At 44.6% G+C, this 24,489-nt stretch overlaps 1 protein-coding gene across 2 annotated transcripts in view; it reads left to right on the forward strand.

The window, feature by feature from the left end:
• The window catches only part of NKD1 (NKD inhibitor of WNT signaling pathway 1), a 245,696-nt gene that overhangs the window by 143,048 nt on the left and 78,159 nt on the right, over window positions 1-24,489 (forward strand). For both annotated transcript variants that reach the window (XM_069639453.1, XM_069639454.1), the window contains exon 5: window positions 11,153-11,253. In XM_069639453.1, the coding sequence (XP_069495554.1) occupies window positions 11,153-11,253 (101 nt within the window). The remainder of the gene's footprint in view (window positions 1-11,152; window positions 11,254-24,489) is intronic.

The raw sequence follows: 24,489 nt of genomic DNA on the forward strand, positions 1-24,489 counted from the left end.
TGCTCCAAGTCCAGATTCAAGTAATTCTTACGAGTTATGTCCCATGCCCGGAAATCCCTTTTTGTTGGCCCGATGGAAATAATATGGCTGAATGCCTTGGAAGGGCCCCAACCACCCACCTCTCACTTTGTGAAGAACCCTTACCACATGGCAGAGAGCATGGTAACACCTGGACACTACCATTCGTGAAGGGTCATTGTCACACAATGCATGATTGTATCATCTTGTGTTGTCTAAATCACCATCACTGCCTCGGACCGTTTCTGGCTCACGCAATCCCCTTCTCTATATTTTAGGGACTATTCCCAATAATCATGACTTGTCAAAGCACTGACAAAGATAACATGGACATCTCTGCCTGTTTTACAAAAAGGCAACGCTGGTTGGCTTTAGGGTGTCTCAATCCGGGGGGCTCCAGGAGCATCATTTTGTTCCTAAAACATGCAATTGTGTTCTATTGAAATGGCCAAAATGGCGCTCACGTGGCATGAGTAGACCCTGGTACCTCTATGTAAAAGGACTGGTGTAGTCTGGAATATTTTTAAAATGCATTTTTTTGTTACTGCTTAAAAAAAGTCTTCTGGCTCAGTAGATGATCGTTACACCAAAAAAAAAGGTCGTTTGTCCATGGAAGGTCTCGTCACAATTTCCCTTGCAAAACGCACTGTTTTGCTAGGTTCACAACCACTTTGGTTCGTCCAGGCACTGCTTCAAATCTGCAGCAAAAACATATGTATTGCCACGGGTGCTAAGCTCTTCCCGCCAGATGCTCTTTCTGCTAGCTCGGAGGCCTCTTGCCAGAGGGGCACAGCCGTGAGGCCTTCATCTAGCATGTGGAACTCGGCAATCCTCCGTCTGTAGCCCTTCCAGGAAAACATATGCTTCAGTACTTCTCTTTATTAGAATATTGTCACATTGCATTCATATCTGAACCGGATGTCATCTTTCGGATTGTACATAGTTCCCCTACACATCTCTCTTCTTTTTGTGATGGGGTTTGTTTCCAAATTATGAGTTGTGGGGAATCAAGCAAATTGTTAAGGCCCCAGAATTGTATGGGGACATTTTGCGTTGTGTGATATTTTGCCTGCACCCTATATCAGAATGCAGGGCAAGTAACAAGTGGCACAATGTGAAGGGCTCCCAGTGAAGGAATTTGATAAGACGAATCTGAGGTAACTGGGCACAGATCCGGAAGCAAGACAAGGGGTTTCTAGCTAGAACGCTTTACCCTGCCCCTCAAGGTCTCGTGGGATTCCTCTTTGCTTTGCCATGCTCCTCTAGGTCTTGTGGGATTCCTATTTGCTTTACCATGCCCCCAAGGTTTCGTGGGATTCCTCTTTGCTTTACCATGTCCCTCAAGGTCTCGTGGGATTCCTCTTTGCATTATCATGCCCCTCAAGGTCAGTGGGATTCCTTTGCTTTACCATGCTCCTCAAGGTCTCGTGGGATTCCTCTTTGCTTTACCATGCTCCTCAAGGTCTTGTGGGATTCCTCTTTGCTTTACCATGCCCTCCAAGGTCTTGTGGGATTCCTTTTTGCTTTACCATGCTCCTCAAGGTCTCGTGGTATTCCTCTTAGCTTTACATGCTCCTCAAGGTCTTGTGGGATTCCTCTTTGCTTTACCATGCCCTCCAAGGTCTTGTGGGATTCCTTTTTGCTTTACCATGCTCCTCAAGGTCTCGTGGGATTCCTCTTAGCTTTACCATGCTCCTCAAGGTCTTGTGGGATTTCTCTTTGCTTTACCATGCCCTCAAGGTCTCGTGGGATTCTTCTTTGCTTTACCATGCTCCTCAAGGTCTCGTGGGATTCCTCTTTGCTATACCATGCCCTCCAAGGTCTTGTGGGATTCCTTTTTGCTTTACCATGCTACTCAAGGTCTCGTGGGATTTCTCTTTGCTTTATCATGCCCCTCAAGGTCAGTGGGATTCCTCTTTGCTTTACCATGCTCCTCAAGGTCTCGTGGGATTCTTCTTTGCTTTACCATGCTCCTAAAGGTCTTGTGGGATTCCTCTTTGCTTTACCATGCCCTCCAAGGTCTTGTGGGATTCCTTTTTGCTTTACCATGCTCCTCAAGGTCTTGTGGGATTCCTCTTTGCTTTACCATACTCCTCAAGGTCTCGTGGGAGTCCTCTTTGCTGTGTCTTCTATCAAGGTCCTTCAAGGCATCCTATACCGTAGACTATGCCTGATATATCACTAATCCTTGGCACTCTAGTCGGCAAAAGAGGTGTGCTGTTTAAACCACCTCTCTCACTTGGGGAGTCTTCCCCTTTGTGGTGGAGTGGTAAAGCGGTTTCCCGTGCCTTGTTCCAAGCCTTTCATCACAGATCTGAAATTGGCAATGAGTGGGACAGTTATGCACGCCTTTGATCTGAACCACCGGTGCCAACATGCATGCCCCCTCGCACCGATTTATTAGGCAGTGGCACACATTTAAGAGGGACGGGCAGGAAGTGTGAGCATTGGAAACAATGCCACATATATTGCATGCCTTGGGATCTGACTGCATTGGTGTGCATGGGGGCAGTGCCCTATGAGAGACACGCACACCCCATCCTTAACAATAATAATTGTTTGGTTATGGAGATACAAAATAATCAGTACTAAAATCAAACAACTCTAATACTCAATGTCCACATTATTCATTAGCAAACAATTCTCAGATACTAAAAATACAGATTGACTTATGCTGGGGGTCCATTTGAACTGACCCTCAAGGTGTAGATTCACTGATTAAAGAGGTTCATTGTCTCTACCACTAGACATGCAGATTCTTTGACTCTAGAGCAGTGGTCTTCAAACTTTATGCAGAGAACCCTAAACAAATGTCACCCTCCCCATTCACATAGCTCTGAAATTCTTTACCAGTAAGTGTTGCTTACTATGAATATAGCGCCTTAATATTTCAGGGATGTCTGGTTGAAAGTAAATGCCAAGAATACAGGACAATCACTTCACTCGTGCTGCCTGAAAAAACAATTTGTACTATTCCTGGGGTAAGGGCCTGTACAAGGTTCCACCTGCCCCTAGAGAAAATATTGTATACGAAGGGGTCAAGGGCCTGCACTGGTTACTAACTGCCTACAAACGTATTTTTTACTATTCAAGGTCAGGGGTCTGAACCGGGTTACACCTGCTCCCAAAAGCACTGTTTTTGATCATGAGGCGCCAGGGGCCTTCACCGGGAGCCACCTGTCCCCAAAAGCATGTTTGTTTTGTTAATCAGGCGGAGGTGCTTGCACAAGGGTCTCCTGTCCCCAAAAGCACAGTTTTTGTTAGGGAAGCAGAGGGACCTCTGCCATGGGCCACCTTTCCCCCAAAGCACATTTTATGTTAGGTGGGGGGCAGGAGCCTTCCCTGGGGGCCACCTGCCCCCAAAACCACATTTTGTACTGTGTAGGGGCTGGCACTGGGGGCCACCTGTCCTCAAAAGCACTATTATTCACTAGATATACTGATTTTGGGGACAGCCGGCCCCAGGGAAGGCCCTGCTACATTGCATCAAATAATAGTGATTTTTGGGAGCAGAGAAACGTTAATGCCAAGCCTGCACCCCCGTTGCAAGGCTCCTCCGCTCCAGGCTCCTGCCATGTTACATTGAATTGTAATGCGCAGGGGCCTGGGGCAGAGGGCAGCATGTCTCAAAAATCACTTTTACATTCTTGAATTGTGGGTGGCATGGGTGGGTATGGGTGTGGAATGGGGTGTACGAGAGTAGATTGGGGAGAGGGCTATTGCCGTGCAGCCTCGACATGGCGGGGTAGAGGCTCTAAAGATGCCAACAGGGACCTGGGGGACCTCGGAAGGGAAAGCATCTGAAGTGGGGAGCCACCTGCCTTGGGTCCTGCTGCTCCGCGTGTGAAAATAACGATGAAAACAAAGACAGCGTGACACACTGCGCATGCTGGGAAGGGGCCATGTTTGATTGGACTGCCTCACTGCATTTAAAGCCACTGCAGCCCATTTCTAGAATTCTTTCTATTTTTTTTCTTTTTGGACAGTGGACACGTGTCTCCTACCTATAAAGCCTTGGCCCACTGTTCTAGATACAATGTACTGGTTCTAGACAGATCACTGACACTGGTGGTACAGATTCACTGAAACTACAATGCAGAGTCTCTGCTCCTCAAGATCAATATGAACTGCTATGAGAGATATGCATTGGCTGAAGCTCAAGATGCAGTCTCTCTAATGCTAAAGATACGGGTTCCCCATAGAGAGGAGATCCCGATTCTCCGTGATTGCAGAAATAGGTTTGCTCCTGCTCAAGGAGAAGATTCTCTGATAACAGTGACACATATCCAGCGATATTGGAGATGCAGATTCTCTTATACTGGAGATGAAGGTGCGGTTTCACGAATATTGGAGAGTCAGATATTAGAGCTGGAACTTGCGGTTGCTAGACACGCAGATTCCCTTATTCTACCAATACAGATGTACTTTTACCAGTAAATCAGTTTTGCTGATCTTCCAGCTCTAGATTCCCTGATACTGGCAGTACTTGTTCACTGATAAAACTATGTATAATTCCCTGGTACTACGGAGGTTAATCTGCTGATTCTCTGATATTCGAGGTACTAATTCACAGATACTTCGGTAGAATCGCCATTATTCGTGATACAGATTCTCTAATACTAATTAACTCATCGAATCAACTGTAGACCTCCTTTCAGCAAATCAGAAGGCCTTTTATAGTCTCTGCTATAGACCTCCTCCCGAATATTCTGACTTGAGCATAGCCCTGGCAAACGGCACAGAAGCGAATGTCTGTGCCCTTGTAAAGAGGAGCATGAGCTGTTAAATTCCCAAATTAACAAACGGCAATGAAATCAAGATTGTACAAAGAATGTTGCTTCTATTTCCATGTTCATTAAATTATCAGTCCAAGTGACTCAGGGGAGCGCATTTCTTTCCCTATAGTAAAAACACCTTCTATTTTAGATGCACAGCTCCATATGCCGATAGCCTCATAGACCGTTGGAGAGGTCGTTATAGCTGGGGATAATGACCATTGCCCAATTTATCGAAGCTTGTCACACCTACTATTTAAGGTTTCTAGCCGCATTCATCCGCAAAACATAGAAGTGCTCATGCTGCATAGGAGCATTTCTTTATTTGTATCCTTTTCACCTCTAAAACGGAGGTGCAAATGTTCAGTAATGCATTCGCTTTGATGGTCCCTTTAAGACCTTCATTGTAAATGCACTCACCTGCCTCACGTTAGCGGGTGTACGATGCAACTCCCTCACCTACGATCACGGTCTCTCACCCTCAATCTAGTTTTGGCACCATGGCAAACACTTACATGTCCATGGTAGGGCTGGCTGTACGACGTCATTTCATCGACACCTGTTTTTAGGAAGTGTGTTTTTCTGTGCAATTTGTGCTGAAAAAAACGTTTCGGAATTTTTTTTGGGAGGTGGAAAGGACATGTAAAGGGTTGGAGGGGTCAGGAATAAAGAAAATGGGTAAATGACGGATGGGTTGGGGGGAACCCCGCAAAAATAATAAAAAATATTTTCAAAAAGCTTTTTCGTGCAAAAAGTCTATGCAAAGAACATTTACCATCAACTGATCCAAAACAGAGCAGCTACACTAATACTGACATTCAACAGGTGGGAACACATAGCACCGGCTGTCGGGAGCACTCCACTGCCTGTCTATTCAAAAGGGTCAATTTCAAGGCCCTCTGCATCACCCATAGTGCAGTTGAAGTTCAAGGAGCAGAATTCCTCCAAAACAAAATCTCAGTCTATCCATTTACCATAGTTCTAAGAACAAGAAACAACGGACTATTAGATATCTGAAGATTTTGCAGAGAAAGACACAGAGGCTCTTCCCTTTCCACTGTGGTGGCACAACACTGGAACAGGCTAATGAAGGAAGTCTGCACCCTACAAGACCTCCTGAAATTCATGAAACGTCTAAAAACCTGCTTCAATCCTTAACAGGCAGAAAGTGTAACCCACATTCATCAAGCAGTTGAAAGGACGTTCCTCAATAATTCGACCTTCACGCTGAAACCCAACCTACGGAACTTCATACTAGTTCCAAAACATCGGCCTAGAACACAATGCACGACAATCAGGCACTTATAGCGAGTAGATGATAACACATTGAGGCACCGTCAAAACCAAAGAAGAATACCTTCCCTGTCTCCCAGAGATTGTAAACCTCAACACAGGGCATCTTCACGCATCAACCACTAAAGCCAAACACCTCACACTATAACACAACCACCAGCGAGACCAATAACCTGAGACCACTACAGAAGCCCCAAGAACACGCCCCATCTTTTCACTAACCCTCAATTCATGCAACCGTAAACCAGCCACTCACATACAGCTTTTAAAAAAGATTGGCTCCCTAAACTTTGAACAACACAAACGTACACCTTTATCTACAACTGACATACTCAGCCCCTGCCCACGCACACTATAAGCACAAGACCATCCCGCCGGAGACAAAGCTTTCAATGCCTCCTACACTTCTCACCTAGAAAGCTTACAAGTTTGCTGAGCTCAAGGTACTTCCGATCTACAACCTCAACACAATGCACTGCAATCTTGCTGTTTCTTCTCCTCCCCTCTAACCAAACCCACACAGTCTCTTCCAAATCCACCAAAGCACCTGGAGACCATGCAAATGGCTGTCGTATGTGGTATAAATCTGAATGGAACAACATAGCACATGCGCACAAAGCTGTTTTTAAAAAAATATATATTTTTTCCTTTAGCAACTTGCCCATATCCCAACCTGGTGGTTATATCCACAGCCACACATGTCAACAAGGTTCCATGAATGTGAATTGAGTTTCTCGAATGTTTGACACCACATTCAGGAAAAGAGGTCAGAAAAATGTTTGGTCACTTTTTAGCTGTTTTTGTTGTACTTTAGGGAATTTCCCATGGCTCCTCTTTGTGACTGTTTCTCAGGTCCTTTTTGGGTGCAAATTGTGGCAGGTGCAAATTGTTTGTCACAAGAGCATTTTCTTTGTAAATCATGCAATATGCAGGTTGTCGCCGCCACAATTTGAACACGCACACTGCAAAAATACACTTTGCACAGTTCCATGAATCAGGGTTTTTGTTGGCAGTGCAAAGTGACTTATCAGCAGTGCAAAGTCACTTTCGTATTGTGCAACAAATTGCATGAATCTGGCTCCTAGTGTCTGCTAATTTCTTTGCACGTGTTACCTTTTACCTTGGTGAAAGAAATCGGAGCTATGTAATCATACACTCCCACGTGCCGCATCAGGTGGGCCTAGGATTTCACTGTTTCTAAGCAAAAAATCTTAAGTGGAGGTTGATCTCATCCACAGCTAAAGGCACTACTTTTCCTGTGAGGTGGTGACGAATAGTCACAATGTTTCTACTAGAGTCACAACTAAGGATTTGGTGTAGCTTTACGGGCCAGCTACACTTTTGGAAAGCTGCCGTTAGCCTGTCTGATAGCACAGCGAGTAGAGTGCTTGCTTTGACATCTATGCAGGTCCTTCCGATGCAGGTTCGAATCCCGGCGAATCAAACTCAGCCTTTCATCCTTCCGAGGTCGATAAATGAGCACCACACACCATGGGTAATAATAAGCAGCGCTTAGATACCTGAGGGTTTGTAGCGCTATTTAAATGCTAAATTATTGTTATTTAAATGCCATTCAGCATTCCTTCAAAAATGTCTGTTTATGCTGCTCTGCCCCATGGTTTCAGGTTCTAAACTCCACTGATGCTGGTTCAGTGAGATGGCACAGGGGAGGAAGGCTAGCTCAGGGACAATGCGTTTGTCTTGGAAGAAAGACTATGCGGTGCAACACAGGTTCAAATCCCACTCCCGCACTTAGAAACCACTGGCTGGTACTAAGTGCGGTATAAATTAACAATAAAATTAAAAGAAAATCGCTTGGGATCTAAGGCTCCCTTTCACTTGAAAGCAACCCTGTATTTGAAACACTGTGAGATGTAATAATTTCAGTGGGGTTCCTACTAGCCAAAATGTGGTGCGGGGAGTAAGGATGCCCTCACCATTTAGGGGTAGTGAATTCCTGTGAATTAATTCTGGGACATTTGTATGGGAATTTGTAGAAAATGTGCCTAATGAATCACAATTCAACCACAGAAAAAGGGCCATTTCATGCATGATATATTTGCCATTTCGATATAGTTTTGTGAACGAAATCACTGTGGAATTTTAAATATTTCACAGGACAAAATATATCAGGCTTCCCATGTGGTGATATTTGATCATGGACTTCAACGGGCAACTGTAAATTTAAGATGAAATTCTCCCACTGTATTGGGCGACTAAAAGGACCAGCTGGTGGGCCACCCTGTTGCATCTTCGGTCCCGAATATACCTTGCAGGACACTCTCTCTCCAGGAGTAGTTCTCTTTACAGGTTGGCAAATGCCACAGACTATTTGGCTCAGTCATTCTTGAGGAAACAGCTTTTGCAAATAGGACCTGACTTGGGACCTATCAAAATTAAAATCAAGTTGTGATTTTGGAAATTCTTTCCAGAAATTCATTATGTGGTAACTTTTCTCAGACATATTCAATGTGATGATTTCTTGAAAACTCAACAAAGTGTTTCAACTTGGCGCGTTGATGATTCCTGTTCTAATACTCAAGAGTATTGAACGCTGCATCCGACATTAATGCAAATGGGTTGGCTGATCCCTGAGACTGGCAGCATGGAGTCCCTGAGGACAATATGCAAAACAAGAAGTACTTCTGCCATATGAATATTCTTATCTGCCTTGCTCCTTAGTCGAAAGTCGAAGGACTTTGTTTTATAGATCATTATTTAAAAGTTTACAAGTTGTACAAAACAGAGGGGGGTCTGGGAGTCTTCTCTACCAGCACGAACACGGGCCGTTGGCCTGTTCTTGGGTGGATGGCCCCTGGGAGAGCCTCAACCAAGTCTTTAGCTCACTCTTCCTTTCACAGAGGAGAAAAATCCCCGGGGCAGACCAGCACCGAAATGCTAGGCAATTCTCCTCTGAACAAGAGTACCAACAGCATCCCCATACACGTGTTTCAGCCTTGTGGGCATCATCAGTAAGGTGGAGCTGTGCCTCTGTATTTTGCAGTTTATAGATTAAGATATCTAAAGTTGCAATCCTCATCAAGTTGGGGTGAAAGCCTGTGTCATGTTGTTACTTTTTACGCTAAACTCCATGGAGCAAGACAGTTGCCCTACTTGGACTGAGGCTATATGCGTGGCGAGCTCTGGAAGTCGCAACAACTTTGCTTGATCTAATTTGACTTCGTGCCTCATTGCAATTCCAGCGAGAAGTGTCCCTTTTTCGACATGACACGGGAAAATAGTAGCACCCGATGTGCCTCATACCATCTGAAACTAGTTCCAAATGTATGTGTAAAGGTTTATGGCTTTCGGGGTCCAATAGCTTCAAGGCGACAACAAATCTAGATAAAGAAAAATATGTCTTGGGGTGTTCCCAATAAAGAGAGTGTTGCGTCCTGCTGGTGTGTGGTTAAAAAGCCGTAGTAACCACTGTTTAATTAATATATTATGAATCTGGTTACTTTTCATAATATAGTTCAAAATGTAGCCATCAAATACTTTGATCATTTCCTTGCTGTTTGTGATGTCACTGACGTTGTTTGTGTTACTACAACAATCTCTTTACTGCGGTGTTGAGTACCACCGCCCTTCCAATTTCTAACGATTCCTCTACACTCTGACACTTGGCACAGCACCCGTCCTCACGCCTTTGCAATATGGCCTGCTGTTAGGGACCTAGCCAGTCCCTACCCACCTTCGACTTGGCAACAAATGCACACATGCAATTTACCACTCCTTTCATTACTTTTCAACACAGACTAAGGTCTTCCAAGGGGGCTTCATCCACACAGCGCCTCAAGGCCATAGCAATGGCTGCAGGCGCTATACAAATACCATCTAACATCACATAATATAGTGCTGATGTCAGGCTTTTGTTGGGTTGTCAGTCCCTCAAAAATGCAAAATATCTGTGAACACCACTGTCCCCGCTGACGTACTTCATTCTATTCAGTCTTCTTTTTGTTTCCTGAATATCTGTTTTTTGACAAAAAATCCACTGTTAAGAAAACAAAATGTCTGCACCCGTTGTCTCGGGGACTTGAAATATGGTGCCAATGACTATACAATAATGTACTACTGCTTGAGCCTGGTATTTGCGACTTGTGGCTTTGTGTGCATCAACATTTACAAATGTTTCAATTTCCAGCAAAATGCTTGATGCACCTTATTGTTTCCTCCTATTATCAGGGTCCCTTGCTTGCTGGGCCTAGAACGAATACCACTAAGGAGGCCCAAAAGGTTGACATGTGTTTAAGGTTGTTTGCGGGAGGGCAGATTGCTCAGGAATTCTGTTGGAACTACTTGCTTTAGGGACAGGAATAAGACTGCAATGTACCAAAACCAGCTGCCACGGGTTTAACCTTCTCAGGGCTTTTATTCGGCTTGCTTAAGGTTAGTGCATGTGTGAGGTGGCACGTGGCACTGGATAGTCGTTAGGGTGTAGGGCCCTGTGCTTCGAACAAGGGATAGCCGGCGTTCGCTACAAATAAATCACTACTTGGGCACAAATTCACCTTCTCAAATCTGTTTTGGGAGGTTGGAAGAAAAAGAACAAACACAATAATTAATAGGCGCAAAGCCGCAGAGTCCGCTAAAAAAAAACCTTTTCGTTTTGGTCTATTAGAGAGTCTGAGGTGCGAGCAGACGCCCCTCTTCATAGCTGAGTTGGCTCTGCAGCAACAGTTTTTCAAGCAAACCCCCCTTATGACCCATGAGAGCGTGGCAGTCACATCAGCTGCCTCTTCCCTCATGCCAAGACTATACTGGTAGAGACAAGATATAAAAGGATCGTTCTAGAGTTGACCAGAGCAATTCCAAGTTGTTATGAACGGTTCAAAAGCTTTGTAGGGTTAAAATATTTGTTAGTACATGTTTCCAACCTTCCCCCCTCCTGTACCCCTATGCATTTCCCCCCTGTGGCTAAGTCTGCTCTCTATACATAAATACCTGTGATATATAAACAACCAAGACATGTCATGTGGTGACTAGAGTGCAAATGCTTCACAAGGACTTGTCTGTTGTATGCATACATTTTGACATGTTTCAATTTAAAATCTTTTTTACAGTTGACCTGCCCCCTGAGAAGGTTGATGGGATTTTTTGTGGAGATGAAAAGAAGACAAACAAAGAAAACGACCGCACTTGCAAGAAAAAACTCAAATTTGAAGTAAGAACCATTTCATCTACTGTCATTAAACCTCTATTATTCAGTTGTTCAGCAAAACTGTCTGACAATGCAAGTACTGTTATGTTACGGTATAAAGTGTTCATCTGAAATCTCCACTGCTGCCTTCACTCACACTCGGTAGGTGGCAGGAGGCTGCATCAGTGGGTAGGGTTATGCATATGGATAACTCAGGGGCAACGTGCTCGCCCTGGAAACGAGACGACGCGGAGCAACACAGGTTCTACCTCCGGGTCCGTGCTTAGAAACCTCTGGGTATTAAGTGCATTATAAATAACCAATTACAATTACATATATGTAGATAAGAGATTTACACAGAATAAAAGTAGGCAGAAAGCTGCAGGGTAGGGCCGAAGGCATTGCCCTGAGTATCCATAAATCATCATCTTCACCACCTTTGTCGACAACACACCCGTCGATGGCCCCACCGACGACCTCGCCAACGAGTTGTAGGTCCAAATCTACCATGACTGCGCCATCTAGAATTGTATCATCGACCACCTCGTCCACTACTGTTATGACCATCATTTCCAGGGTTGCCTTGCCTCCCAGGCCTGCACCCACAATGACAATACAAACTCCTGTGAGAGCTCCTTTTGCTAAAAGTGCTAATGTGGAGAGGGACATGCTGCTAGCACTCTCTTTTTTGGCATGACCATCAAAGGCAAAAACGATCTTTTCTCTGGTGCATATGGCCACTGAAACAAAACCTGTCCAAATTATACAGCAGGGTAGCATGTCAGAAGAGGAGCCTCTGGAGGATTTATTTTCGGATCAGGAGGAGATAGAAGAGGAACCTGACCCTATTCTACCAGCACCACATCAACCAGTGCCTCCTCAGGCACCTCATCAACCAGTGTATCCACCACGTCCACCTTCTCCACCCGCTGCTGTGCCTACAGTTCCAGTGGGAACACCATGGGCACTGAGGGATTGATCATTAGACAGCTTGTCCACTTTGCAAACCTTGGTGATGGAACTGCAGCACCGCTTACCTCCTACGGCCCCTCAAAGTGCCCCTAGTAGGAGCCCTCCAACAATGCTTGTGCGGGAAGAGATAATCCCCCAGCCTCTGCCTCCTCGACCAGTGTCTCGTTTGCCAGGCCCAGTGGCTGCTCTCATGGACACGGATACCGGTCAGGACACGGACATGTCCAGGAGTATGCATGCTATTACTGATGATTATGATGACCTAATGCCAGCTAATGGAGAACCTCTTGAGGTACCCTCGACAAGTTCTCCACCAGACGGTATAGGATTCTTCCACGCAATGTTAGCACAAGCTGTGAAACTATTCAACATCGTCCCGGAAGAACATAAAAAAGAAGGTTTCCTGTTTTATAGGCGTGAAGCCTCCAAAAAAACAGTGGTGGCTATCCCCATACTAGATGACATCTGCGACGATGGTTTATTGGTCATGAAAAACCCTTTTTTGGCACCACCAAAGAAGGATCGTCTGGAAAAGAAATATAAAGTTTGAGACACTGCGCCCAAGTGTCTAGACACTTTAGGCGCGTTATAAATGCCATATCATATCTTTGCACTCAGACATCTCCAGACTCTGTGGTCACGGCTACAGCGAGGAAGAGATCCGCTAACCCGTCCTCACAATACATGGTTCCACCTGACAATGAAGGCAAGCAGCCGGATGCTTACAGAAAGCAGGTAATTACTACAGCTGCTACTACGACCAAGTCTGCACATTTCTTGACCATTCTTTCACAGTACGACCGAGACTTGAGGTATAGGTTGGGTCCCACCTTGGCACCCTGCAACAGCGGAGACAGCACTTTCTTTCAGGGAATGCAAGATTTCCAAGAACCATCAGAGATTATCGGCCATCATATCGCCAACCGGCTCGCACTACCTCGCAGGAGGTATTCCGAGGAAGATCGCAGGCGTTCAAGGGGTACACAGAGATGGCGCAGAGCCTCCTCCAACACTCAAACACTCAAGCAAGCCTAACCGGCGGCAGGATCCGAGCCCCCACTTCAGTAACCCAGTGGGAGGCTGGTTATCGCAGTTTATCGAACAGTGTTGCAACATCTCCATCGACAAGTGGGTGCTCAACATTTTCAACAGGATCACACCCTCGAATTTCTGGCCAAATGCCCTTCCATTTCACCAATAAACAAAAAGGAACAGCATATGTACCTCCTCTTACAGGAAGTTCAGTCCCTGCTAAAGAAAAGGGCTATAGACGCCATACCATCGTACCTCTGGGACTCCAAAGTGTGCTCCAGATACTTCCTGGTGAGAAAGAATTCCAGTGGGTGGCGACCCATTCCCGACCTCAGGTAGCTCCATATGTTCCTAAAATCACAACCGTTCTGCATGGTCACGCTACAACATGTTCTCACCCAGCTGGAACAGGGAGACTTCCTCTCCTCTCTGGACTTGAAGGATGTCTACTTTCACATTTTCATAAATCTCAAGCACAGACGCTCCTTGGTTTCATGGTACAAGGCAAGCATTACCAGTTCAAAGATCTACCCTTCAGCCTACAATTGGCTCCAGGAGTCGTCACAAAATGCCTAGCTCTTGTGGCTGTCCATCTCCACTGTCCAAGCCTTTACGCCTGCCCCTACCTAGACGACTGTCTAATATGCACACCCTTGAAGACGCTAGCCCTGCAGCGCACCGAAGAGACCATCCGATGCCTGACTTCTCTGGGATTCTCCAACTACTTTCCAAAGTCATGCATATTGCCATCTCAGAATGCTCTATTCCTGGGGTCACGACTGGACATAGCACAATTTCTAGTGGCTCCCTTGGAGTAGAGAGTCCATACCATACTCCACAAGGTCCAGCAGCTGTCCTCTCTCCAGCTAACAACAGTTCTCTACATCAAGTCACTACTAGGGATGTCTTCCACATTGCTCTGCTACCTCACTGCAGGTTGCACATGAGACCTCTTCAGGAGTTCCTAGTCAGCAGATGGAAACAGGTGTCAGGCTCCTGTAACGACAAAATCAAGCTCAGCCCGGCCTTCCACCGAACTCAACAGTGATGGAGTCAATGACAACACTGCACGCATTTCACCCACCGGCGCATCAAGCCATGGTGACAACCAATGCCTCCCTGGAAGGTTGGGGAGCGCACACAGGAAACCACTATGCCAGAGGCCTCTGGCAGCCGGAGGGCAAGTTGCTTTACATCTATGTGTTGGACCTCCGGGCGCTGTTCTGGGTCCTCAAGTTATTCAGACCCTAGCTACAAGGTGGTTTGCATATTCACAGACAACACTACCACCATGTTCTACATTAGTAAGCATGGAAGGACCTGCTCACCGATTCTCTTCAAGGAATCGCACAATATGCTTCTCATTCTGTTTCATCAGTCCAGGCTCCACAACACCCTTGTGGATTCCCTCAGCATGGTACTGTGATCCTGCCAGGAATGGGAACTGCGTCATGACCTGGTTCTTCATCGTTTCTCAACATGGGGCCGACTGCAGATAGAACTATTCGCCACAGCGACCAATTCAAAGTGCACCCAGTTTGCCAGCAGGTACCCTCAAGCGAGAAGTGTGGGGGATGCCTTCTCCATTCCATGAGAGGCCCTGTTCATCTAGGCATTCCCTCCAATCCCTTCTTTCTACGAGTACTCAAGGCAATCAAACAGAGCTGGTGCACGATGATCCTCGTTGCTCTGGTGTGGTCACGCAAAATTCGCACTCCAACCTTTTTAGTCTGTTGGTAGCTCCTTTTATCAACCTGACTCCTCTTCCAGACCTGGTCTCTAGAGAAGGAGGATCTGCGCTGTACCACGACCCAGCGTCCCTCAAATTGACGGCTTGGCTCCTGCAGCCCTAGAGTATGGACATTTCACACTGCCTCTGGAATGCTGTGGCATCCCAGCGAAGGCTAGGGCTTCATCTACTTTATCATGCTACAGGGACAAATGAAAGTGTTTTACTATATGGTGTCATTTGCAGCAGCTCGACCCTCTTCCAATCAAGCCTTCTCAGATTATGCTATATCTGCTATCTTTAGCAAAGGCAGGCTTTGCACATGCATCTTGTAAAGTCCACCTGGCTGTTATCTCTTGTTACACTCGAACGACGGGCAAGCCTTTTCTTTGGTCTCATTGACTGGTTAAAGAATTCATCAAAGGCCTGTTTGGAGTTTTCCCTCCAGTAAAGGTGCCTGCCCCAGCTTAGGAGCTGACTGCCGTCCTTTTCAAATTGATAGGTCCTTCAAGCCTCTGCATCGGGCTCCTCTGAAGTTACTATCATGGAAGACTGCCTTTCTAGTGGCTATTACTTCAGCCAGACGTGTCGTGAGTTAGAAGTTCTCTCCTGCAAACCACTGTATTTAAAGTTCCATCCATCCAGGGTGATGCTGCACACTCATTCCTCATTTATGCCTAAAGTACAGTCAACATTTCATCTCAACGAACCTCTATTCCTTCCTGTGTTCTTTGGCTCTCCCACATCTCCGGAAGAGAGAGTTTTGCATTCACTGGATGTTGCCCATGCGTAGAAGTTCTATAATGAAAGCACTAAAGATTTTCACAAGAACTTACAACTCTTAGTGACATTTGGACCTGGTGATAAAGGGAAAGCCCTGTTGAAGGCTTCCATTTCCAGCTGGCTATCTGGCTGCATTTCCTATTGTCATCGGCTCGCAAACAGGCCACTGCCAGGTAGACCTAAAGCACATTCCAGCAGGCTGTGGCTTACACTACAGCGTTCCTATCTGGTGTTCGCTTGCTTGACATCTGCAAGGCTGCTTGTTACCTGGAGGTCCACTCTCGCCGTCACAAGATTCTACTGTGTGGATAGGGATTCCAGGGAGGACAAGCAGTGCCTCACAACCTATCTGCTTGAGATGAGTGTTCCAAAGGTGAGTGCCATTGCTTCTGTGGAGCTGTGCCACCTCCCGTTGGTTGTGATATATATACTGCTGTGTATTCCTATTCATGAGCATGTGAATCCATGAAAGATCCCATACTGGGGAAGGAAGTTACTTACCTGTAACTCCTGTTCTCCGGCATGGGTATCTTTCGTGGATTTGCATGCGACCCTCCGTCCTACACCGCTATGGCTCTTCTTGTCTCTCACTGCCACAATACATGTGCTTCCAAATCTGAAGGTGGCCTCCAGAGGTGGGGCTAAGGAGGTCTAGTGTCATTGGTTGGGGGGGTGTGACCCAAAGTGACAGCAATAGGCTATATAAGTGACAAGCAGTTTTTTAAGCTTTAAAGCTAAACTGCTTTAATTTTTTTTTTTATTAAGTGTATTTGGTTTATTACAAACCTTTCACAATCAGCAAAGAAAACATTTGTTTGGCAAAGAAATCAAACTGCTTTAATATTACTGAGGATTCCCAGCCTGACAACGGGAAATATCCATGAGTATGTGAATCCATGAAAGCTACCCATGCTGGAGAACAGGAGTTACAGGTAAGAAACTTGAGCCTTATTTTTTGTTTTCATCATCTGACTTATGAAAGTAATTGTCTAATGTGAGTATTCCACCATGCTGCCTTGCAGTTTATCTGGAGTGCCACGCCATGGGTGCCTTAAGGCCCTTCAAAGAGAATTTCTAATTCTTGAGTGCCTTAGGACCCTTCAAAGATAATTTCGAATTCTTGAGGACTAAATTAATGTGAACTTTTTGTGGTGAGATTAAATTCCGATACATAATATAGTCAATGAACTTGAGAAATGACACTTGTAGCATTGTTTTATTCTATGCATAACATCGAAAACTTGCCATTGTGAGTGAGAAGCCACAAGTGATGTTCGCTTGCAGAAAAATCATACGACGTATTGCAATAATCTGGCAATTAGAATATTTTGTTTTTTTCTCTGGGTAGTTACTAACACAAGGAGGTGAATGTCTTGTACTTTAACTTGGCATGAGATTTTGCTCTCAGACCATACAATGGAATGGGTTCTGGCACTTAACAGAGGTTTTGTTATATGCAAGGACAGCGGAACATGCTCTCTGTCTGTAATGTGCAGGGAGCTCCATTTGTGGCACGGGTTTGTGAACAGTCATGATCTGTATGTAAGAACCCCGTTTATATATGCAAGGTTTAACTAACATTCGTGCTAACACGATTTAGCTCACACACTACTAGAACAATAAATGGCACTCATAAATGTGCACCTATTGCGCCAGAGGGAGACGTGTCCAGAATGTCTTGTTTAGAGGGGCTAATTAGTTGTGTGCTAACATGCAACTCCCCTGTTCATGGCTGGCTAAAATTTCAAATCCGAAGTTGTAATATGATTCTGTGTATGGAAAATTGCACATCTGGCCTGGGACACGAAAACAAGCATGCTCCGAGTGTTACAGCGAATGTGCTGCAAATAGAGGGTTTGTGGCCTGTCAACATGCACTTTCTAGGGATAATTCCTAGGTACTTTGTGGACTCTTTGGGAAGGCTTTGTGGCAAAAGGCATAATGTCTTGTGACATGAGCTTGAGTGCATGTTAGTATTGCTTCGAGCTGAAGTTGATAACTGTACTTGTTCGGCTTGATTTAATGCTGGCTGGCACATGTATTTTAGTAGATGTGTATTTGTGTGTCTGTGTATGTGCTTAAAGTGAACAGCCAAACCCTTGTTAGAGTAATGCAAAGGAATTCCTGCTAAGCGGAGAATGTTTTGCTACCGACTACAGAATTCCCTAATTTTGTCTTGTGGACACTGTCTAGAAATAGGAATGTGTATGTTTAGTCAAATGCCTAGAATCGAACTGCATGGTGCACTAATGTTCTTACAGTTATGAAGCGTCGCAGGTGGGTGGCAGCACTCTCAAAGTCCCCTTTCGTATTCTCAACACTACAGTGAGCATTCCTGAAGGGATTGTAGGTTTCATCATTTGTGTCACTCGTGTTATTTTATGCTATGCTTTGCTATGTTATTGAGATTCATAGTGCGCTCTGCTGTAATTTGCCTTATGTCCAGGCGTTCTGACAGATCTGAAAGAGATGGGGAGGAGGTTAGTGGGAAGAGAGGAGAATTGCAAGATGGCTTTACTGTTGTGTTGACGCGTGCAGAACAACATTACTCTCAGCTCTGTGTGCAGGTCAGTTTCTATGAGTTTTCTGTTCAAGAGCACAGAGACATTTGTGTCGGAAGGGAAGTCTCTTGTGTGCACACTGGCGGGATCCATTGGCCTTTGGTACGGTATATAAGATGGTTGTGGAGGTTCATTGGTCTGATGTTTGATGTCTATTGGGAGGGATGTTAAATTGCCATGTGTGGGTGGCTTAGCTGGTATGTGTAATGTGTTGGATTGTAGAGTGTGAGCATGGTGGTGTGGGGAGCAATCACAGACCTCAATGGGCAGACAGTCCCGAAACCACAAATAGCGGATCGTAACAAGGCATGAAAAAGGCATAAAAGTCACCACAGGGCATCAGAAGTCAAAAGCACAGACGAAGAACGCCTAATAACGAGGTGTCTTCCCTCTGCTCCTACCACTACACGTTGCAGACAGGTCCCATTTCACTTTCTCAAATTGCCACTGTCTTTCTCTATCTGTCTCTCACTCTATTTCTCTCTGTTTCTCTTTCTCTGTCTCTCTCACACAATCTCCACTGGCAGTCCAGGGAAGGGGCAGCCTGGAAACTCAACTCATTAGCAGGGGTCTGGAACCTTTGGCTCGCCAAATATTTTGGACTTCAACTTCCATCAGCCCTAGCCAGCATAGTCAATGGTAAGGGTTGTTGCGAGTTGTAGTCCAAAACACCTGGCGACCCACAGATTGCAGATCCCTTAGCCCGGCGCTGATGGTTATGGGAGGCAAGAATCGTTGGTTCAGAGAAACTGCTGCTTGAGATATGAAGACTCTGGGCACCCTTTTCAACTTCCTTAGTATGTAGGTTGGGATGCACAGCACTGTCTTAAACCTCACTCTTACTTGCTCAGCTACTGTTCTCAGAGGCCAGATGAGATTTTTGTTTATCCCAGAATTGGGTGGTGTTTGTCAGGTGATGGGGGTTACAACCAGTATGCCTGGTCATTTCTCACTGAAGGAGACCACATTAGTGAACCCCAATCTGAAATTTCTAAAGAAATGTATGACCCTTTGCCCAGCAGCCTGGACGCAGGGAGGAAGACACTGCTCCAATTAAATGCTTAGTTGAGAGATTTTTTTAGTCTAGTCCCAAAAACCTTGCCTTTAAGCAAGTTTCCATTCATTCACGGCCTCAGGCTATCAATCACCCAGCAGGGTGGATGTCCTCCAGGACAGCCAGTCGGCCAATCGGAACTGGTTTCACTCAGGCATACCTAGAGACAAAGGACAGGGAGGTTTCGGGGCCCATCTTCACTTCCTGCCTTTCCAGAAACACTGGAGCCCGGGCGGGCTTCAGGGCTGAACCCCGCCAAAGGCAAAACACACAAAGAACTCGAACCCGATTCAGACCACAAAAGCCCAGAAGAAATGAACTGACAAGAAATGGCAAAAAAAGTATACAGGGACCATTTTGGGGAAATTGTCACCCTTGGGTGCTGTACTGCAGCTGACGTATCAGCCTGCAGATACATGGCACAAGGCCGTAAAAAAGAAACCACCTCCACCAGCCTTTCTAGTGAGTTAGTGTAACAGAATGTTACATGAGGTGTGGGATAATAACCCACCAGCACTCCACATAGGGTGGTTTGTGCTAAACCCACAAAAGAAAAGGTAATTAAGACAGGGGTCAACTTACTATTCTTGGAAACAGTGGTTTACCCAAGAAAATGTAGATAAACATTAAGAGAAGTCCAAAGGACTTCTCAGTGGCACTGCACAAAAGGTGCTGTGTGTCACAATGCAAAAGCAGATGCATATAGAGTTTACCAGATTCCATTAAACAGTAAGAAACACAATAATCCTAGTCAGAAAAAACACATGAGAGAGTGGGGGAAAAGTCCCACACACTCAGGAGTTGAAATTAAAAAAATCCCTGAGTCCAGCAAAAGAGCTGGGGGTCTCTAGGGTTAAAGGGAATTGGCACAGAAATGACACTAGGGTTAAAGGGTATTGGCACAGAAATTAAAATTCTCCCTAACAGCTATATTTCTTTGTTTTGCTGGTGAGTTAAACAGCAGAGATACAAACTATTATGCTGCTCTGCTCTCCAGGAGGATGATTCATATCCACTTCCAAGGCTTAAACATTCTTGTCCCTGCCTGACACAATTTGTAAAATCATTGTTCTTCTAATGTAGTTGTAAAGAGGAAGACATGCACTCTTTAGGCCGCCTTTAATGTGGAATCTGCTTCTTTGCAGAAAACAAATGTTCAAACACAGGGCACATGTTACTTAAGTGACTAAATTCTACATTAACATTTAGGAGGCAACCCATTTATTAATAAGTCTGATTGCCTAATTCTTATATAACATGGATGTAGCTTGTCTATTTTGTTTAATTATTTGCCCCTTTTATTTTAGCGTGTAAACACTTAATTTCCTCTCTCCATATGTGTACATTCTGGACAATGAAAGTAACATATTACAACTTTTCCGCTAAGGTCTTTTCATGTTTTTTGTCTTTGCTTAACACAAACATATTATGGGCCTCTTACCAGCATTTTCTGAAAATGTACATTTCAAATAACCAGAATATTTCATCCTGAAATTTTCAAAGTGCCTGTCCCTTGTGTTCTTCAGAATATATGCTATATAAAAGGGCATATTTTCAGAATATCCTGTTAATGTCTTGGCATATGTCAAAACTATGCATTTTACTGGAAAAATCTCAGTCAGCAGGAAGTTCATCATGGTGAAATGAGGAGCAGCAAAATTAAAAGATCGAGTCTGGATTCCTCAAAGTGCCCCATGAAGCCGTGTACACCGTCCCTTGTCATAAATGGGTGCCACAATTCTTTTTTTTTTAATCTTCTTATAATGTGCTGGAGCCCACATGCATCAGGGCACAAAAAGGTTGCTGCAAGCAAACGGGTCTGAAAAGAAAGGTTACACTATTTATTTAAACACAATTGTTTTCAGACGTTTTCTGAATAGATGTAAATCTGGAGTCATCCTCAGCTCCATGGGCAGCGTATTCCATGTTGTAGCTGCTTGCACCGGAGAAAAGAACGGCCGCCAGCCCTAACTCGTCTAATACGGGGGCAGCGAAGGTGCATGGTATGACTGGACCTTGTAGTCCTAGCAGAATGCTGCAGTTGTACACTATCTCAGAGATATACCGGGGCTGAGCCGTATAGGCACTTATGAGTAATGGTACTGATTTTTAAAGGAATCCTCTCCTCAATAGCCAACCAATGTAAGTCTCTTCTGTGTTTAATGATTGAATCACCTCTAGGGATGCTTTTTACGATGCAAATTGCATCATTTTGCAGTACTTGCAGCCTCTGAATGCATCTCTTGTTTGCCCCCGCCAAGACAGCATTACAATTATCTAATCTCGGCATGAGTACTGCTCTCGTCAAGGTATTACAATTAGCCTGAGAAAGAAACAGTTTAATTAACCGAACCAGCCTTAGATGGTATTGTGCTTTATTCACAACACTACTGTTGTGGACTTCTGAACTTAAGGAAGGTTCAAGCATTATACCTACTGCAGCAAGGTGAATGGAAGCCTAATGGCAGTAAAAGAGAGCGGATTGTGGCAGAGGGATAGCATGGGCCTTCTGGTAACACTGCAATATCCGATTTGCAGTATCTCCGACTATGGCATCATTAAATGAATTCTATGATGTCGTCGGGGAGGTAAGCACATGCACATTCGAACATGTCCACTTCCTGGCTTCTCAGTATGGTTGGTACCCCAGTCACCAGTTGACTAATTAGTTCATGGAATTTCCTTAATAGCGCCCAGTACAATCTTGCAACAGAAAAACAACTTCACATAGTAAAGGCGCAATGTTGGTGACTGATGTAATGTTTGATCACTACAGTACATAAATTTGTTGAAAAGATTAAACTGAAACTGTACCAATACCATTTTAGGTTATTGTATACATATCAAGTTCCGTAACTTGCAGGTAACTTATATAGCTTTTTCTAACATAAAAGAAGGCAAAACACATCTGTGCAATGGTAAAAAGCAACAGGCTTCTCATTCAAACAGTGGTCATTAGGGAAGAGGGACTAGAAGTACATCCACTAGTAGAGACAAAAGGATAGCATGATTTTCTAGCTAATACTGGCTATTTGATTACTAATTCTAGATTGCGCTGGTGGGCCGCTTATCTTAAAGTGGATAGAAAAAGAAGAGAAGAACAGTATACTGTCTACTGTGTACTTCTAGGCTCATTATCAAGTGAGTATTTGTCGAATTACCCTCTTAGACCACTCTTTCATTCGTAATTAAAAAGAGAACTATGGATTCGTCAGCTGCCTATTGTAGGTACAAATCAATTTATTAGCCTGTAGACATACTAAACATTTTCCCCACGGTCTCTAAGGTTAAAATTGTGTTCACTGTGACAATAGCCTTATATACCTTGCCACCTGAGTACAGTGCTAATTAATATTGCACAACCCACAAACTGAATTGTCTATTAGCTCTTAAACAGATGTGTTATTCTTTTCAAACTCAATGATCATCATAATATCAGCTTCACAGGGATGAAAGTCTGAGGTTGCCCTGTCTGTATTCAATCCAGTGAGAGAGGGACAGACACAATTTGTGTGACTCGGCCTTCATTTAGTTTATTACCTGCAGATCTTGTTTAATGATTGACTTCACCCTTGCTCACATACTCTCACTTATTCTAATGATTTTAATATTTCCTTGAATTTTTGCTTTTGCATCCCATCCCACTTACTGTCGAGAAGACTGTGCTTTTCGCATTGGGAGACATTCTCATGGATTGCAAAGGACAGCTTTCTATCTGGATTTGGTCTTTTCAGGCAACAGCTAATTTTGACTAGTGGTTACTGCACTCCCTTCATCTGGAAAACCTCGCGTGAACGCCCCTGACACTCAAATATCTGAGCAAAGATGGTGGATGAAAAAACAAAAAAAGCATCAACAGAGAAAACATGTTGAGTTTTTAATGTTTGTTATTATAACATTTAACTTTTCAATGTACTTCACATAGCAGGGGTCTTAAACCTTTAACTATCTAACTCTCACTAGTCGGATCCAGCATAGTCAATGATGAGGGACAATGGGGGTTGTAGTCCAAAACATCTGGAGAGCCACAGTTTGCAGATCCCTGTCTAAAAGTGTGGCTGGCTTTGGTATGAAGCAGGGTGGGACATCTCATTACCAACTCCATTGATGGATGTTGTAATCAGACTACCAGCCTCAGTACCACATTGCAAGCTGCTACACAGCCATTCGCATTTATCGGTGGCCACTTTTGTTTACTAAAACTAAAGACGGTGGTTAACAGACTATAGTAACTGTGTTACTGAAACTGTTAAAATTGCAAGCACTCTCTTATGTTATGTTAATGTTAAAGGACATTTGTACCGCGCACTATCTCCATCGGAGTTGTCCCCTGGCGGCTCTGAAACAGAGAGGTTGGGGTGGTTAGTGGGAGGAAGCTGGAAAAGTGCAAGAGAGCAGTGATGTGCTGTTGGCGGCCTTAACCCGGTGGGTCCGTTGGCTGGGCCTGGGGTGTTTGCGGCTGGTAGCCGTCGTGTACTGTTGTGCGAGTCTATGTGTATTTTTGTTTTGTTGTTGCAATGTAGTGAAGTTTGAGCGGTTTGTTGTGCTGTAGGTTTGTGATTGTGTGTGGTTTGGACTGGACGTTTGCAACACCTTATTTGCAGGGACATCTTTGTGCAACATTAACTTCAAATCAATCAAAATAATGCCCTCAAGGCGACAGTTAACATCCCGAAGCATGAACATATCTCAGCCGCAAAAAGAAGCACACACTGGCTACCGATCCGCGCGGGCATCATCTTTAAATCCTTAGCTATCACGCACAAATGCCTCTCCCATACAGCACTGAGGTGTCTCCCCCAGAAATTCACCAAAACTCAGTCTACCAGACTCATTCCCTCCTCTTTCTCTCGCCAATTTACCATCCCAAGTTTCAGGTGAAAAACATTGGAGGGGGTGGGCAGTTTCTCCAGTCATTGCCTGCAAGAATTTGAACTCTTTACCTGTGTTACTGAGAGCTGAACAATCATACTGGGCTTTCCGGAAACATCTCAAGATCTTAATCTTTTCTGTGAACTTGCCCCTTGTCTGAGCTTATTTAGTGTCCAATGTTCTCTGCATATGTAATCACTTCTGCTATGTCTGTATGTATCAGCGTCGTGATACCCTCAGATTTAGTGCGCTTAACA

Source organism: Ambystoma mexicanum, chromosome 1q, assembly GCF_040938575.1.
Source record: "Ambystoma mexicanum isolate Mex_15411 chromosome 1q, UKY_AmexF1_1, whole genome shotgun sequence".
Lineage (NCBI taxonomy): Eukaryota > Metazoa > Chordata > Amphibia > Caudata > Ambystomatidae > Ambystoma > Ambystoma mexicanum.